The sequence below is a fragment of the Oreochromis aureus genome, linkage group 5 (assembly GCF_013358895.1).
Source record: "Oreochromis aureus strain Israel breed Guangdong linkage group 5, ZZ_aureus, whole genome shotgun sequence".
Classification (NCBI taxonomy): domain Eukaryota; kingdom Metazoa; phylum Chordata; class Actinopteri; order Cichliformes; family Cichlidae; genus Oreochromis; species Oreochromis aureus.
The window spans coordinates 35178287-35194718 of NC_052946.1; the positions used below are offsets into that span (position 1 = coordinate 35178287).

The 16432-nt window shown below is 40.0% G+C and overlaps 2 protein-coding genes across 2 annotated transcripts; both read right to left on the reverse strand.

Annotated features, from left to right (window-relative positions):
• Nucleotides 1-1039: 1039 nt before the first annotated feature.
• timm17a (translocase of inner mitochondrial membrane 17 homolog A (yeast)) lies at nucleotides 1040-6489 on the reverse strand. Its single transcript, XM_031740446.2, has 6 exons — nucleotides 6374-6489; nucleotides 4286-4385; nucleotides 3937-4000; nucleotides 3452-3580; nucleotides 2640-2750; nucleotides 1040-1923 (listed from the first exon to the last, which is right to left on the reverse strand). The coding sequence occupies exons 1-6, from the start codon at nucleotides 6397-6399 to the stop codon at nucleotides 1847-1849; spliced, it is 507 nt and encodes a 168-aa protein (XP_031596306.1). The 5' UTR covers nucleotides 6400-6489; the 3' UTR covers nucleotides 1040-1846.
• An 897-nt stretch (nucleotides 6490-7386) lies between these two features.
• lmod1b (leiomodin 1b (smooth muscle)) lies at nucleotides 7387-14834 on the reverse strand. Its single transcript, XM_031740451.2, has 4 exons — nucleotides 14704-14834; nucleotides 14255-14565; nucleotides 11539-13236; nucleotides 7387-11460 (listed from the first exon to the last, which is right to left on the reverse strand). The coding sequence occupies exons 2-4, from the start codon at nucleotides 14528-14530 to the stop codon at nucleotides 11434-11436; spliced, it is 2001 nt and encodes a 666-aa protein (XP_031596311.1). The 5' UTR covers nucleotides 14531-14565; nucleotides 14704-14834; the 3' UTR covers nucleotides 7387-11433.
• Between the last annotated feature and the right edge of the window lie 1598 nt (nucleotides 14835-16432).

The following is a 16432-nucleotide window of genomic DNA, read 5'->3' on the forward strand; positions in this document are numbered from 1 at the left end:
AAGTACCAACACTAGTACACTCACGTAACCTGTTTTATAGCAAATAACCTTTGTTGTAACGTTAAGCAGTGCTCAAAGTTAAGCACTTTCTGGTTGTGAATTATGTGAAAAATGCAAACAAATGTAAAAAAAAAAAAAAAAAAAACAACTTAATTTTGTGTACAAAATAATTACTTTTCACTGAGATTACAAATTGTGTGAGATAAAGTCTAAATCAAGTCTCAAGAGCCCCAAGACCACACGTAAAGTGTATTTTTCTTGAAAAGCAGTCAAAGCTGATTCTTAAAACTTTACCAGCCATCAATTAGACTTTAACGATTATTGATTACTTTAAAGGGGGGAAAAAGGTCCTTGAAAACAGTTAATATAAATATGCCCTACTCCCTTTAATGATTGAGCCAAAGTAGAGCTGACAGCTGACACAACAAATTAACAGTAAATAATCACCAACAAGTTCGGGGACTGATTAAGCATGTTTTCTGTGTCACTGTGTCAAAAAATTTATTCTGGCTTCCCAAAACTAAAAATTATGGTTGGGAAGGTTGCTCATGACGGGCATTTTACACAATTTCCTTATCATTCATAATTAAATATTTTTAGGGGAGGCTGCTGTTGCTTTCCTTATCTCTATTTATTGTTCTGGGATTTTATCAGCTTCAGAAGTAAAGTCTGAAACTGTGCCACGGGTACAGTTCTAAAAATCAAATAGCCCACGTGCCGTGCGAGCTGCATAATTGTCCCCTTTAATGTCCAGTTTCTCATCCGGTGTCCACCTGTAAATTCACAGCACTGGCTCTAGAAGGGATAACTGGTGCATGACACGCACATGCAACAATGTGAGAGGAAAATGCTTCCTTATGTGTCCTTTGTAAATACATCTTTAAAGAGTCAGCTGCACCAAGCTGGGCAGGCAAAGAGGGCAAAAGTGGGGGGGGTTTTTGTTTTGTTTTGCAAGGAGTTCCCTCTAGTGGAGAAGCAAAATCCTGCTCTAGCTTGTAATCTATAGTCCCTAAATGTATTCATAAAGCTCCAAAAGACATACTTTACAACTTATTTCTTTAATGTACCAGAGTACAATCTGTCATACAGATTTAATACAGAATACATCAATCCCTTGCTTGAGTTCTCCATTAATATGAAATGTCTGCCTTAGTTTGTCATTAGCAGTCTTTTCCTCACTTGTGCTGAATGTAAAAACCACCATCACATAAAATAGAACAATCTGACACAACTCCTTACCATTGAAAAATAAATAAATGTAAAACAAACTAATATATTCCAGGAATGGCATCTGTGTGTCTGTGGTAAGATGTTTGCCTTCATAACTCTGAATAAAATCAAATAATGAAAAAAAAAAAAAAAAAAAAAAAAGGCCAACCAAGTGTTGCTGGCCAACCCAAGCATGACAATAAAGGCAAATATAGATTAACATAACTGAAAGCTTTACTGTATGTACATATAATTAATTATGTTCCATGTGTGACATATTTTTTGATAGATTCAACATCTCAGATTCTACCTAGATACATGCAGTCTATACTGTATGTAAACAAAATAGAAAAGCACATCTCATCCTCACAACAATTCTCAGCTGTCTGTATTTTACCACTGCTAGGTGAAACAGATGCACATGACAACCCTGACAATGGCAAAAGGCAGATGTGTACATGGCTCCTGCAAGAAGGAAAATGGTGACGTGTTTTGTCGTTCACTTCTCCGACAGTCCATAAAGTTGGGTGCACTTTCTACTGTTTGATGTGTGGTACTCTGCAGCGCCATTTCTTCTTTTTAACTTCAGCAAGGAATTCAAAAAAGGCCTAGAGGATAAAGAGGTGAGGACTTCCTCTCACTGATATTGTCTGTAGTCTCCAAAGGGAGAGGTGGGCATGGGAGCAGGGGCAGGTTCCTCTGCAAACTGGGGTCCTAAGGAGGAAAAAAACTCAGAGTGAGATCAGAGCCAAAAGTCTAAAAGAGCAAACTGATGAATCAAAAAGACTTCCCAAAGGTCCTCACTGACATATGACGACTGGGTGTTTTTTTCCAATTATTCAAAAACAGTCACAAATTAAAATATAGTCAGTTTCTTCAGAAAGCTGACTCAGTCTTCAAATATTCACATTTTGCCATAACTGTAGTATCATCACTGATAAACACTGTTTCAGAATAAGTTTTAAAGATGATCAAATTCAATATGATGATCAAGTTCTGTTTTGTCCCACAATACAAACACAAGCAGTAAAATTTTGAACATTTGCAGAAAAATCAGATGAGATTTATCACACATATTAGACCTGATGTTTATAATCCATGCTACTGTGTGCATGGTGACTGGATACTGTTTTCGGCAAAGCATGTGAGCAAGCTGGGGGTTGACTAACACTCCTAAAGTACAGTCAACAAAGATAAACATATCAGGCGCTGGGCAACAAGAGCTGAAGTCGCAGTACATTCAGTGTTTTTTTTCTTTGCCGCAGTCATGTCATCTTTCATCTAAGTATTCTTTCACGCCTGATGGCTTCTGGTGCTTAGGTAGACTTTTATGTACAGTAATTTATCACAATGGGTCCTCGTTACAGAAAACACTCTTCAGTCTCTTTCATTGAGTTTAATAAAAAAAAAATCACCTAAGTATAACTCACCAGTTGGAAACTGTGAAGAGGCAAACCTAGTAAGCAGGATTCCAGCGCCCTCTATCAATGCCAGCAGGATACCTCCCATGGCGGCAGAGCCAAACATGGCTACCGGTCCATCTATGGACAAACCAAAAGCATTAATTGACTAAAATCACATAAAACATTCATTTCTGCACTTAAAATGTAAATTCAACAAGACTGAGATGGTACTGTTTGTTAGAAAATGCTCCCACCGTCAATTTTTGTATCAGTTTTAATCCACTATTTTTGGATACAACTTATTATAATCCATTTCAATAAAAGGTATATAGCACAAGTGTTTTCATGCTACTTTCCGCTGCTCGCCATTCCTGACGCAACTCCACTGGAAATGGGAATCTTTTGCTTGTCGGGCGAATGTGTAAACCACTTCTGTCCATTCAATCTTTTGTTAAAGTTGTTCAGAATTACATGAGGACCCCACAGTCCCTGTACAAATATCTTCAAGTTTTTCTGCTCCAGTAAAGTAAGCAAAATGACCAGAAAGTGATGCAAAAACTAATCTATAAAGAGAAGTAGACCAAAATTAAAATATGCAGACCAGTTACAAGAATCAACAACTCCATTTCCTCATACTGACTGCAGGAAAGTCTAAACTGGATTTACTGGACCAGCTGTTGCAGGTTTTGTTTCTTTTTTAAGAAACTCCCACAAGAAGCCACTGAAGTAAAAAGCCTGAAAATCTCACACCCAGGAGGGGTTGTAATAAATGTGGACATGCATGTGAAAGCACATTTGCTGTTTGTATGAGGTATGCAAGTTTTCTGTTGGCTACTCACTTCTTGCAGCAAGAATAGCTCCTGTCATGGCCCCACTTGTTATTGAGTTCCATGGATCCTCCTTCCCTCGCACTTTTACTAAACCGCAGTCAATCATGGAGAAGAGGCCTCCCCATACTGCGAAGCTACCTGCAACACGCCAAAGAAAAGATTTGCATCAGCTGAAGTTATCAGTGAAGATACGCTTGTCACTTTGTCAAGCAATCATCCACGTCACATATTTACACAAGTGACTTCTACCACTAACACACTTCAACAGCAAATAAAGTATTAAAAATTCTGTACACAGATTATGCCTTCGGGCTCCAATAGCAGCTTATTTAATTAAAGGATAATTACTTTAATATACGGAGCTGAAATATTTCCCAAGATTAACTTGTCACCATCGGAACTGCAGACGATGTACAACATGCTGCTGACTACAGCCCATGCTCTTTACAAAGGAAGAGAAATGACCTTTGAAACAGTTCGGCAATTGTTCTTACCCCCGAGCTGTGGGGCTCTGGTCTTGATAGCAGTTAAGCTACCCCTCATTCTGTGGCTCATCCCCTACATAAAAAAGAGAGACAAAAAACATGCATCAGTGGAAATTCACTGTCAGGTCAGGATTTCTGAGACCAAAGATTTAGAATTTTCAGATTATGATTGATAACATAAGTTGAAAAGAAAATGGTGCGTCTTCGAAATTCAGGTTGGGTTAAAAAGAAAATTTCCTGTTTACAGGGACAGAAACACTGCTTCATCATCAAGTGTTTTTGAGTGTGACACCGACCCCAAGGACAGTACCTTGAATGTCAGCTTTGACTGAGATCAGAAAACAGTCCTTGAACTTACCGAGGGTGCATTTCTGAAGCCTTTCACTGCCTGAAATATTCCTCCTCCAATAGCTCCCATGGTGAAAGCTCCCCCACAGTCATCCACAATCCTCCAGGGGCTAAAAGCAGAACACAGACATTTTAGTTTCCTTAAGTTAATAATGTCATGACATTTGAGATCTCTCATTGCATGTTCATAACAATCTCTTAATGTTCCCTGTAAGTCTAAATTAATCCAAAGGTAAAGGAAGAAGAACTAGTTTATTACTGGTAATATGACAATAAGATATAGGTCATCTGAATATCAACATTCGTAAAATCTAACTATACACACACAGACTTGGCCTTTGAGAGGGAGACCGATGTAACAGTGAAGCTGTGAAGAGTAGTCAGATGAGTTTAAATACATCCAAAAGCAACCAACAGTGCACAAGAGACGTGAAGAAGAGATTCGGCAGGGCGGTGGTGATGGAGACTAGTGTCAGGGCTGATTTATGACAGCAAGAGTGAAAGGGAAGGTTTACAAAAGAATAGTAGTGAGACCTGCCGAGATGTATGATGTGCAGACAGTGGCACTAACAAAAAGACAGGAGGCTGAGCTGAAGATGTTAAGATTGGCAGTGAACTAAGAGACAATGGACAGGATTAGAAATGAGTATCATAGCGAAAGCTCAGTTTAAACAGAAACTAAGTTTGAGAGGTAAGGCTGAGATGGTCTGAACATGTGCTGTGGACGGTTAGTGTGTCCATACATACATACATACATACATTATATATGTGTACACACACACACACACACATTTGACCAAAAAAAAAAAAAAAAGAAAAAAAAAAAAAAAGGATGCTGAATACAGACCTGCCAGACATGAGCAAAAGCGGAAGCCCTCAGAGGGGCAATGTAGTGGAGGAGGGCATGCAGAGGGTTGGTGTGACAGAAAACGATGCTAGGGATAGGGTGAGATGGAGGCAGACGAAGAAAAACACAGACACGCACACAAACACACAGGGTCATTCTCTCTGTGTCCTATTTTAATGACAACCTCTGACCCAGTGTAAAACATGAAGCATTACGTTTCAACACAAGGTCTGAGCAGTGAGGATTATACTTCGCGTGACCGCATCTCAAATTTAAACAAACACACTGCACGTTTACTTTTCACACACGACTTTATTAGAACAGGTTTACATGGTTAGATGGTTGCATTCTATGTAATATGACTTCTGGTCAAAATCAGGAAAATGTAATCGTTTATGTATGTAAAACTGGATTCTCCATTTTAGTCATAGCCATTCGTTTATGTTAAACAGATGCATTACATCTTAAATCACGAAAAGAACATTTTGCAGTGATACTGAAGGACAGTAACCTTGTGTCCCGTGTTTTTGACCATTAGTATCCGATCTTAAATTGTTATTCAAAGCTGGCCAAAATAATAAAAACATAAGTGGGAGAAAAACAGCGAACCAGGCCAACCTTTAACTTTTAAAAAGTTTATTTAGTTCACGATTGTTATAAATTAAACCTAAACCAAAATAAGCATACACGAGGGCAGCCACCGGGAAAAAGTGTATGTAATTGTAAAAACATTTATTTTAAATCCTCAGTGACGCTGTTAAAAGTTCATAAACTATTTGAACAGGACATGTCTCAAGCTAGCTGGAGTCATAAGGCTGCAGTCTAGATAGCGCACAAGTAGCTAATCCAGCTAGCTTACTTGTGCGCCAAAGCAAAATAATACTAAAACAACTACTCCAACTTTTCCCGAATGGCTACCAGTATGCGTTTACAATAGATGTTATATGCCTTTTTTAAGCACCGGTTTGTGGGGTCAGTAAATTTAAAGCAATGACATGTGGCAATAAAACCGACAAGGTCACAACGTGACTTAGCCGTCCCGACGCAAACTACCTTCACTTGTGTATGCGAAGTTAGCATTTCTGCTAACGACAGCTAGCCGGCCGGTTTCGAGGTGTTTCGGTCGTGTCACGTGATATAAAATAAAAAACATTAAACACAACTAACATGGCATGCATTCAAAACGCAGCCCACTGCAGTACACGCTGAAACAGTGCGGAAAACGGGATTAATTTTAATTTTAGGACTCACCATGGCTCTCTGGCATACTCCTCCATTTTGTTCTTTGCTGTTCCGCCTGACGTAACGATTATCAAACACCTGACGTAACGACACTATAGAGACAACGTCATGTCTTAAAGGAACAGAGCATGCAGGGGTGAAGGACGAGCTTCAGGCTGCTGTCCTGAGAGTTTATTAAAGTTATTACAGCCTATTTCGTAAAGCTATCCATAGAAATACCAAAAAATCTTGTAAAGAATGATGTAAAGTAAAAAAGCAGAACTGTTCAATCACTATAGACTTATATTATACTTGAGTATTTTTAATTCGATGCTGTTTTCTCTTTTTTAACTGATATTGAAGCATCCAGATATTTATTTTGTCTGTTTATTTTGTTTTTATTTTGTCTATATCTTTCTTTCTATTCTATTCTGAATCAGCTTTTACTTAAGTAAAATTTGCTTAAGCCGCTTCAGATCAACTCTGCTGAGAATCATTAAAGCGATGCCTGGGACTTCCAGTCAATCAATCAGTCAATTAAAACAGATTATTATGGATTTTAAAATCTTATTTGGTTTTCATATGTACCTATTTTCAGTGATATCAACTTTAATAGCAGGAAATGAACTAGGCATATAATTCTTTTCTTTCTCTCTTTTTTGCTATATTTTTCAAGTAACCTGTATTTGACAACAGTATAATAAAACTCAAAATTCAGTTTTTTTGTGTGCCACGCCAATGTTTTTAGTCCCCCCTGCCCCCATTGGCCAGCTTTTTAATTATCAAATAAGGGATACTTTGGCTTACCAGAAGCAAAGTGCACAACCAACTGGGTATAGTGTAAATATGCACTGTATGTGACATTGCAGGTAACGGTCTATATACGTGACATTTAAAGTGGAATAAGGGACAAACTAATTTTGCTCATTATACAGGATGTCCCGACTAAAACGGGACAGATGGCAACCCTACCCCCATATGGTCACCCCTATGAAAAAAATCTGTAGACGCCCCTGAAAACAGGTTCCTCAAAGGCAGGCAGATGTAACTAAAAACATAGCTTTTATTAAAGGTTGTTGCTGAAATCCAGAAATGCAAAAGTCAATGAGAAGACGCAAACTGAATCTAACAGCAGACAGGGAAAACATACAACATGACCATGGAATTCAAAATGCAAAGTTCAATGGAGTCAGGACTAGTTATACACATGGAAGGTAATCAGGGGAATCGGAAACATGAGTGTAATGAGACACTGTCCAACCAAATCAAGAAACAGGAAGTTAAACTAATTGCAAGAGACGAGATACAAAAGACTACCAAAATAAAAGAGGAATGAATAACTGAAATACTGAGTCAACCTAAGAACGCACTGAAGGGACTAAATAACTCAGTGGATACAGACTGCGATACTTAAACATAACAGGAACAGAAAGTGCAGCATAACAACACAAAACCTACACAATTAGAAACAATAAACCAGAGCACATAAAAATAAAAATAAACCCCACCTGGCTGCTGCCATCATTAATGGTGTAATAATTCACAGTTTGTTGTGAACAATTCAGTGGGGTATGAATCTTATTATAGATGTATTAAGCAATCCTTTGTAAGCAACACAAAATAAAGCTGTAAAATAATAAAAGCCAAAGATGGCACATTGTACTTGAGATGTTTGCTGATTCACATCGATAAGCAACATGAAGCAAATTAAAGGACAGCCAGACATGTATATGAGAGTTTTGACATTTCTATCAACAGAAGCAACGTCACACTGATCGCATAAAGCCTTATTTACAGCAACAAAGCTTAAAAAACAGGTAGAAAAACAAAAGAACACCCCTTAATAAAATCTTTTTTTTTTTTACATGTTCTGCAACACAAATAGAAATCTTCATAGCAAAATAACCACACTCTGCTGTGCTCCTAGTGTTTTCTTAGTAATAGCAATGCAATGTACTTAGAGGCCTTCTGATGGCACTGAAAACCAGTAATCTCAACATTTCATTCCTTCTCCTCTTTTTCTTCCTTCTGAGACTATTGGTCAGAGTAGCAGCTACAGCTAAAAGACAGAAGGCTGGCTCACTGCCCATTATTAGGAACGAGAAAGGAATGACTTACAGAGCAAGCCCTCATTGAGAAATGACCAAATATAGGCATTTTGTGGATGCAGAGACTGAGGCAAGGCTGCAGAGAGATAAACTGGCCTGCTGCTGCTGCTCTCTTTTTTCTCTGGATGATGGCTACCTTTCCAGCTGGTGGGTGGACACTAGACAGCTCCCAATGTTTCCACGTAGCTTTAAACACATTATGTAAAGAGCAACAGATAGAAGAAAAGTTCTTCGTGGTCCACTGCAGAAGCACAGATATACATGCTACGAAAACATCCGCTAGTTGATATAATGTTTTTTGTCTGGTAAAGGTTCTGCCTTGTAGCTTTTTTGAAATTAATCCATCAAGAAATGCAGATACATAATAAATTTAAAAAATCTGAATCCATGTTTATTTCAGTAGTTAAACTACGAGACACGAGAGGCCTCCTGCTTTCCTGGAAAGGTATTTTTTAGCATATGGACACCGCAAGTTTCCACCTTACCCTAAGTAAGTTATTGGACCCCAGCTAGCCACAAAAATCATAGTGATGTCGTAAAATCCTGATGTGAGTACAAGCCATTGCATTTTTGAATGTATATACAGCTGTGGTCAGAAGCTTCCATACACTCATCATAGGCATGAATGTGATGACCATTTGGGGCTCATAAGGATTTCTTCGAGCTGCTCCTTTTCCAGGGTGGAAGCATCGTACAGCATACGTCTTTATTTACTTTAAAATGCAAGAATTGTGTTTGAATTTATTTGTAATTTTTTCTAATCCACACAGGGTCAAAATTATACACACAGGCCAAAAACAGACACAGACTAAAACCTATTAATAATAAGTGCTGCTGAAGGTTTTAAAGTGTCTTTTAACTCAACAAGGCCGAGGTCTATTTGCTTCTTGCTAATGATCATGAGAGATTACGATTGGTAGTTCCTCTTTGTCTCCATAAAAAGCATCTGTTTGACAGCAACCACTGAATTCCCCAATACTCTGAATAATGGGAACGTCCAACGAACTCAATGAAGTTCAGGAGAATTGTAGATTTATACAAGTTGGGAACGTTTCATGGAACCATTTCTAAACATGCCATCACCATTGACTGAGAGGGTCCCTGATCCAAAATCTACACCTTAAAGCACAACTGAAATTTGCTGCTGACCCCATGGACAAACCAAATGCCTTCTGGAGAAAAGTTTTATGGTCAGACAAGACAAAGATTGAACTATTGTGGTACACTGACGAGAGTTATATTTTAAAGAGTAGAGGTGAGCCTTTCAAACCAAAGACATCTGTACCAACTGTGAAGCATGGTGGCAGTGGTACTGGTACATTGCACAAAGTGGATGGACAAATGAAGAAGGAGGGCTATCTCCAATTTCCTGAATTTCACCTCAAATTAGGAGCCAAAAAGCTGAAACTTGGACAAAGTAGGTTCTTTTAACAAGGCAATACTTCTAAACAGACAGAAAAACTAATAAAAGGCCAAACCTCAATCCTTTTGAAAATTGTGGGCAATGTTTAAAAGGCAGGTCTGTGCCAGGAAACCAACCAATTTAAATAAAATCTACCAATTCTACCAGTATTAGTCAGATATCCAGCTGGAAGCTTGCTGATGACTACCAAATGTGTTAAGGGACATTTAACCAAGTATTATTGAGGTATAAGTATATATTTGAGGCTGTATGTATAATTTTGACCCCGTGCAGACTTTGGAAAAATTAAAACTTGTGTACCCAGTTCTTATTTTTCAAAGAAATTAAAGCTGTGTGCTGTACAATCATTGCACTATGGATAAAGAACAGTTCAAAGAAATCATTAAAAGCCTGAAACATGCCCATGATCAGTGATGTAAACGTCTGAGCACATCTATATTCATACAAATATAATCATATGCACATATATATAGAATTAATGACATTATCATATACATAATTTGATTTATTGTAGCTAAAAATTATAATATAATAACAGATTATTAAAACATTCCAATCACTTCTATCAGGCAGGTATCATTAAACTTGCAAACATAGCAGAATCTTTTATTGAAAACATACAGGCTCTGTAAGAAAAACGTGTAATAATGTATGTGCTTCATTACAACACTCGGGTTTTTGCTAATCACATTAAATTTCCTTTAGAACTGATATTCACTTTTAAATAGCACATTAACCAACAGTAGTGTTGATTTAATGGTGTTTCGGACATTTTGATGTAAAACCCAGGCTAGAATGATTCTGCACAAAACACAACATCAGACGCTGAAACTTATCTTCCTGCACTTCCTGATAAAATGCATGATGTAATTATTTCCGTGCTAAGACTCATTCGTTATGTCCCAGGACTCCACTGGGCTGCTTTCCAAACCTGCCTGAGATGTCTTGAGATTTGAGACACACAATCAAAGACCACCTTGACCTTTTTGTTTTTTCCACCCACCCAGATTTTCTTAAGTCAGGCCGCCATGTTTGTTAATTCCCTGATATTCCCAGTTTGATTTACAGATTTACAGCTAATAAGGTGGATTCCCTCTCCACAAATAAATAACTTTTCAAATTAATCTCAATTACATACTTTTGAGTATTAGTTTTATAGAGTTGTTTGAATCTCTTATTAAGCTCATCACACACTCCCCCACACGTTCAGATGCATATACACGCCAACATGTTATATGATCGGCCTCATATTATCTAGTGCAAATAACCAGCCAAGCGTCAGTATGAATGGAAGACAAACAGCCTCAAACCCATGGCACTCTCTGCAGAGAGCCCTTCATCACTCATTCTCCACAGAGTCTTTTTGGTCCAGTGTTGTTGGGAGAACTCATAGTGAGGGCTGTTCGTCCAATCGTCTCATGTTTCACTGTCTTCATCTGCCCCACTGCACTTTAACCAGCCAGGGGAATTTATAAAGTTTATCCCCTAGAAACCCTCTGGTGAGATGTCTGTTCTCCCTCGCTCTTCTTCTTCTTCACTTTATATTCCAGCAGGAAATATCACTGCAGCCACTTTGGCACCGGCACCTGTGAGAAAAATAAAACATTAGTGAATCCAAACACAGCATCGGTGAGCTAACCTCTTCGTCAACCCTTCTGATGTACCTTCTTCAGCTGTTTTATATTGGTTCCTCTGATAGAGGCAAGCAGTTGGTCCCTTGAGTTCTTCGTACCACCTGGGCGGTTTGCATCCACCATAGGAGGTGGAGGAGGTGGTGGTCCACCCCCAGGAGGAGGTGGAGGTGGTGGTGGAGCCGGACCTCCAGCTCCTTTTCTTGGAGTGAGCTTTGGCGAAGGCACAGGTGAAGGGATGGGTGAAGGTTTAGGCGAAGCTTTGGGAGAACTCCTCAGAGATCCTCCACCTCCGCTCTTGGGCACCTCAAGTGTTCCCTTCTTCTCCCCATTGGCCTGGGCCTGCTTCTGCTCCTGCAGGCGCTTCTGCCTCTGCCTGTCCATGTTCCGACTCAGTATGTTTGTCGTGGTCATTCTGGGTCCTGCTAACTCAAAGTGATAGCCCAGCTTGAGCAGGGTGGTGTTGTCTTTCAGGATCTTGACCATCTCCATCTCGGTCTTCCCTCCGCAGATGTGCCGCTGGTTCTGAAAGCGCAGCTCGGTCAGCGTGGAGTTGTGCTGCAGCGCCTGGATGAGAGACAGGATGCCCTTCCCGGTGAGATGGTTGGAGTCGAGGTTGATGCTGGTGATAGTCTTGTTGCTGCGGATCGTGCCGGCAATGGCATAAGCGACATGGTCGTCCGCACGGCAGTTAGCGAGAGCGAACGTCTTGACGTGGGTGTTGTTGTGCAAAGCTTCTGCGAACTCGATGAGCGTTTTCGTCTTGATGACCTCTGAGTTGTTGACGTTGAGCTCAGTGAGGGAGGGGTCGTTGCTTCGCACCTGCTGCATGAGCTCATCAAACATGCTCGAGTCTTCGTCTTCCTCCTCTGCCTCCTTCGCCTTGCTGTTAGGGCTGTTTTTGGAAGCACAGTTAGCAAGTTTCCCACTATCCTCAGCTTTCTTAACCTTACCGTCCTCTCTTTGCGCCTTCTCCTCTGGTTTCCGCTCAGCATTAAACTTCTCTTTCACGTGGTCACTGTGGTTAACCAACTCTTCTCTGTCTGTTCTTTTCTCCATCTTGTCACGTTTCACCTCGTCTTTCTCAGAAGGTTGTCGTTCGAGTTTGACATCAGGTTTGTTTTTGTCTTCAGATTTCTTCTCCTCTGCTTTAGCCTTCTTCTCTTCAGGTTTACACTCTTGAAGCTGGCTCTCTGATGCCTTGCTCTGCTTCTCCACCATTTTAGAGACAAGCCCATGTGTCTTGATACTGTCTGTTTTTCTCTCCTTTTCCTTGCCCACATCTTTCTCACTTTTTTCTCGTAGCTTTGAGATAATGTCTTTGGTTTTGCTGTCATCTCGTCTCCTGCAGTCTTCCCTCCTTTCTTTCTCTTTGCTCTCATCCTTTTTCTCCTGTAACTTTGAGATCATGTCCTGTGTTTTGCTGCCTGTGCTCACTCTGTTTTCTCTTCTGTCTCTCAGCCTGTTGTCCTCATATTTCTCTTTGTCACGGTCCTCCTCTTTCGTGTCGCTCTCTCTGCTATCCAGCTTCCTGTTTCGACTTGAACGCCAGCTCCCGTCTTCTTTTGAACTTTCAGGACCTTTGCTGTTTCTGTCCTCCGCCTTGATATCTCTTTCATTTGAGACACTAGCTTGTCTTTGCATTCCCACTTTCATATCGTCATTTCCCTCCTGGCTGAGACCCATCTTCCTCAGGTACTCCTGCTTCCGGCTCTCTTTCTTCGGCTCTCCCTGCAGGAAGATGAGGAGTGTGATAAGGAAATGTTTCCTCATCAGTATGACAAAACAAAAAATTACATGGGTCATTTAACATCTGTGAAAAGCAGCATGTCAAAAAATGCGGCACTCTAAACACAATAAATCACAGCAGAGTCTCAATTTATTAGCTACAGAGCACAGAAAAAGTAGTAGCACAGACTTACAGCAAATATTGCATGACATGTAAAGTATGACAAGACATCTGATCGTGCAGATGTGCTGTCTTTTATTGTACAACAGCGTCTCACAATAGGGCATGTGTGTTTACAGTCAGCAAAAGGACACAATCCATTTTTTTAGCACAGGGATACATCTGCAGTGAGGAGCTTGCTAAGTGTTTGATTTGTGAGCCTCCATCTGTTTTGCTGTGTGAGGCCGTGGCCCTGGCAGATGCATCCTTAAAAGGCAGTGAGCATAGGAGCAATCAACCAAGGAATTCCACCAGGCCGGGATTAAGAAGCTCCGCAGAGCCGCTGCTCCAACCACTTAAGTGTCTCCCTTTTAAGCACACAAACTGATTGAAATCATGCTCCCTCACAGACAAACTACTAGCAATAAAATTTGTGTAGCATCTCCAGTGAATTACACAAATGCCTTTTGGAGAAGATACTTGTGCTTTGCTTGCTTGGGAGATGACGATTAAGGGTAAGGAGTGGATGTAGGCAGGTCATAGATGGGGACTCACTGCTTTTCCTGGCACAGGAGTCAACTCTGGGGACTACTATTTTTAAGCTGATGGGACTCGGGGTGTGTGAGGTCCAGTTGCTTCAAGTGAAATGAAAAATAGACATGAAAGCTATCCAGGCGGCTGTGGGTATTATGCAATGCTGTAACATATCAGTCAGTTTGATTTCATAGCTCCTTTTAAATCTGGTTATGTCTCAAAACTGGCAAAGGCAAGTCAAATATAAACATATGAAGAGAGAGATGACGATCATACTTCATCTTAAAACACTCATGAGTCAAAGCCAAAGCATATTTCCTCACAAACCTCAAGTGATGATTCCCTCTGGCTGAGCCTCCCTTTGGTGTCTCTCTGTTTCGTCGTTGCATCCCGGACATTGTTGCTCATAAGTGGCTGCGCAGGTTGGCTCTCCCCTGGAATGATGAGCCCATCCTCGGGGTTAACATCTGGCACCTTCATCATGTCCATCTTCAGCTCTTCTATTTCCTCGGGGGAGAGGGTGGACAGCAGGTTGTCCAGGTCTGGGTCCTCGCTGACCTGGCGACCTATACGGGTCAGGCCTTTCATCTTTCGTCTGGACATCTTGTCCTTACCTTTGTTTTTGGGTTTGTCCTGGTCTGGAGAGGATACACGGAGTTTGTTTCTTTAAAGGTGCTGATGCTGCTAGCACAAGTAAATCCCTCGATTTAAATTCAAATTATAAGCTGACTATTCCTATGTGTTGATGTCCTGCTGTTGTGTCATGTCCCACTCACCAAAAAGCCACCAGAGGCATCAATCCTGGTGCAAAGAGGCTGGTCTCAGAGTCTTGCAGCGAGGGTTACAAGTAACGAACTGTGAGAGGTTCGCATCATCAAAGTGGACTGTGAGGCTGGGACATTCTTCGAAATCCTGTGAAAGTGCATGTCCATATTTAGTTCAGGGTACACACTCCTTTAAAGGTAATGGGAAGGGCTGAAGTTTACAGAGATGCCAGAGCAGGCTTACACAGACTTCCTATTACACAATCTGTATTTATATTGGAGCCCAGTTCAGTGATGTTTATACAGTCCCTCGCAAATAAAAACCTTTTATAAGAGCTCGCTTTTAAACCAGTGGGGATTACTACTCTATTGTAGTCACACAGTCAATAACGTTTTGCTGTAATACAAAGGCCAGTGTATAGTTAATAAAATATTGTATGGAATAAAAATAAATACAAATATAATTAATATATATGTTTAAAATATGCATACTGTATTTATGATACTAAATATTCCCATTATAGATTAAATATTTATTTAATTATTTAATACAAAGATGTGATACTGTATTAGTGTTTCACTGTATATTTACTATACTTAATTTGAGCTTTTTTACTTTTTAAAGACACTTTATGGTATTGTGCACTCGACAGACAATTCATTAGGCACACCTTGCTCATCCTTTTGTCTGTAGAACTGCTTTGATTCAAGAAAGTGCTGGAAACATGCCTCTGAGATTTTGGTCCATATTGACGTGAAGGCATCACACAGCTGCTGCAGATCTCTTGGTTGCACATCCATGATGTGAATCTTTTGTTACACCGCATCCCAAGAGTGCTTTATTGAACTGAGATCTGGTGACTGTGGAGGCCATTTGAGTACAATGGACTCACTGTCAAGATCATGACACCAGTTTGAGATGAGACTTTTTCACATGGTGCATTATCCTGCTGGAAGTGGCCATCAGAAGACAAGTACACTGTTATCATAAAGGGATGAATGTGGTCAGCAACAATACTCGGGTAAGCCGTGGTGTTTAAAAGACACAAAGTTGGTACAAAGGGGTCCAAAATGTGCCAAGAAATTACCCCCTAACACTATTACACCACGGCCAGGGTGAACTGCCGATGCAGGGCAGGGTGGATCCATTCTTTGATGATGTTTTTACCAAATTCTGACCGACCATCTGAATCTGACAACAGAAATCAAGGCACATTTTTCTAATATTCTACAAATTTGAGTTACTGTCGCCTTCCTATCACCCTGACGTAGTCTGGTCATTCTCTGACCTCTGGCATCAACCAGAGATTTTCACCCCAGAGAACTGCTGCTCACTGGATATTTTCTCTTTTTTGGACCACTCTCTGTAAACAGTAGAGATGGTTGTGTGGGAAAATCTCAGCTGGTCAGCATTTTCTGAACTACTCATACCAGCCCGTCTGGCACCAACATCCGTGCCACATTCAAAGTTACTTAAATCCCTTTTCTTCCTCATTCTGATGCTTAATTTGAACCTCAGCAGGTCGTCTTGATCATGTCTACTTTACTTCAGCTTATTTTGTTTTACTTTGTATTAACTAAGTCATATCTTAAAAACTTCAAAAACAAAGTTATGTGAAAAAAAGTCATTTTTATTAGAGAAGAATTTATTTAAACTAAAGGCAATTAATAACTGAATGGACAATAATGAAACTGTTTAATTCAGAGAATATCTAAGCATTTTTTAAAGTAGAAATATTTT

Coding starts and splice junctions, on each gene's coding strand:
- lmod1b (XM_031740451.2), bottom strand. CDS start 14,530: ATGTCCAGACGAAAGATGAAAGGCCTGACCCGTATAGGTCGCCAGGTC. Junction 13,237..14,254: donor AGAGGGAATCATCACTTGAG/GTTTGTGAGGAA, acceptor ATCTTCCTGCAG/GGAGAGCCGAAGAAAGAGAG. Junction 11,461..11,538: donor ATATAAAACAGCTGAAGAAG/GTACATCAGAAG, acceptor TTTTTCTCACAG/GTGCCGGTGCCAAAGTGGCT.
- timm17a (XM_031740446.2), bottom strand. CDS start 6,399: ATGGAGGAGTATGCCAGAGAGCCATG. Junction 2,751..3,451: donor AGCTATTCTTGCTGCAAGAA/GTGAGTAGCCAA, acceptor GTTTGTCCATAG/ATGGACCGGTAGCCATGTTT. Junction 1,924..2,639: donor CTCTTCACAGTTTCCAACTG/GTGAGTTATACT, acceptor TTTCCTCCTTAG/GACCCCAGTTTGCAGAGGAA.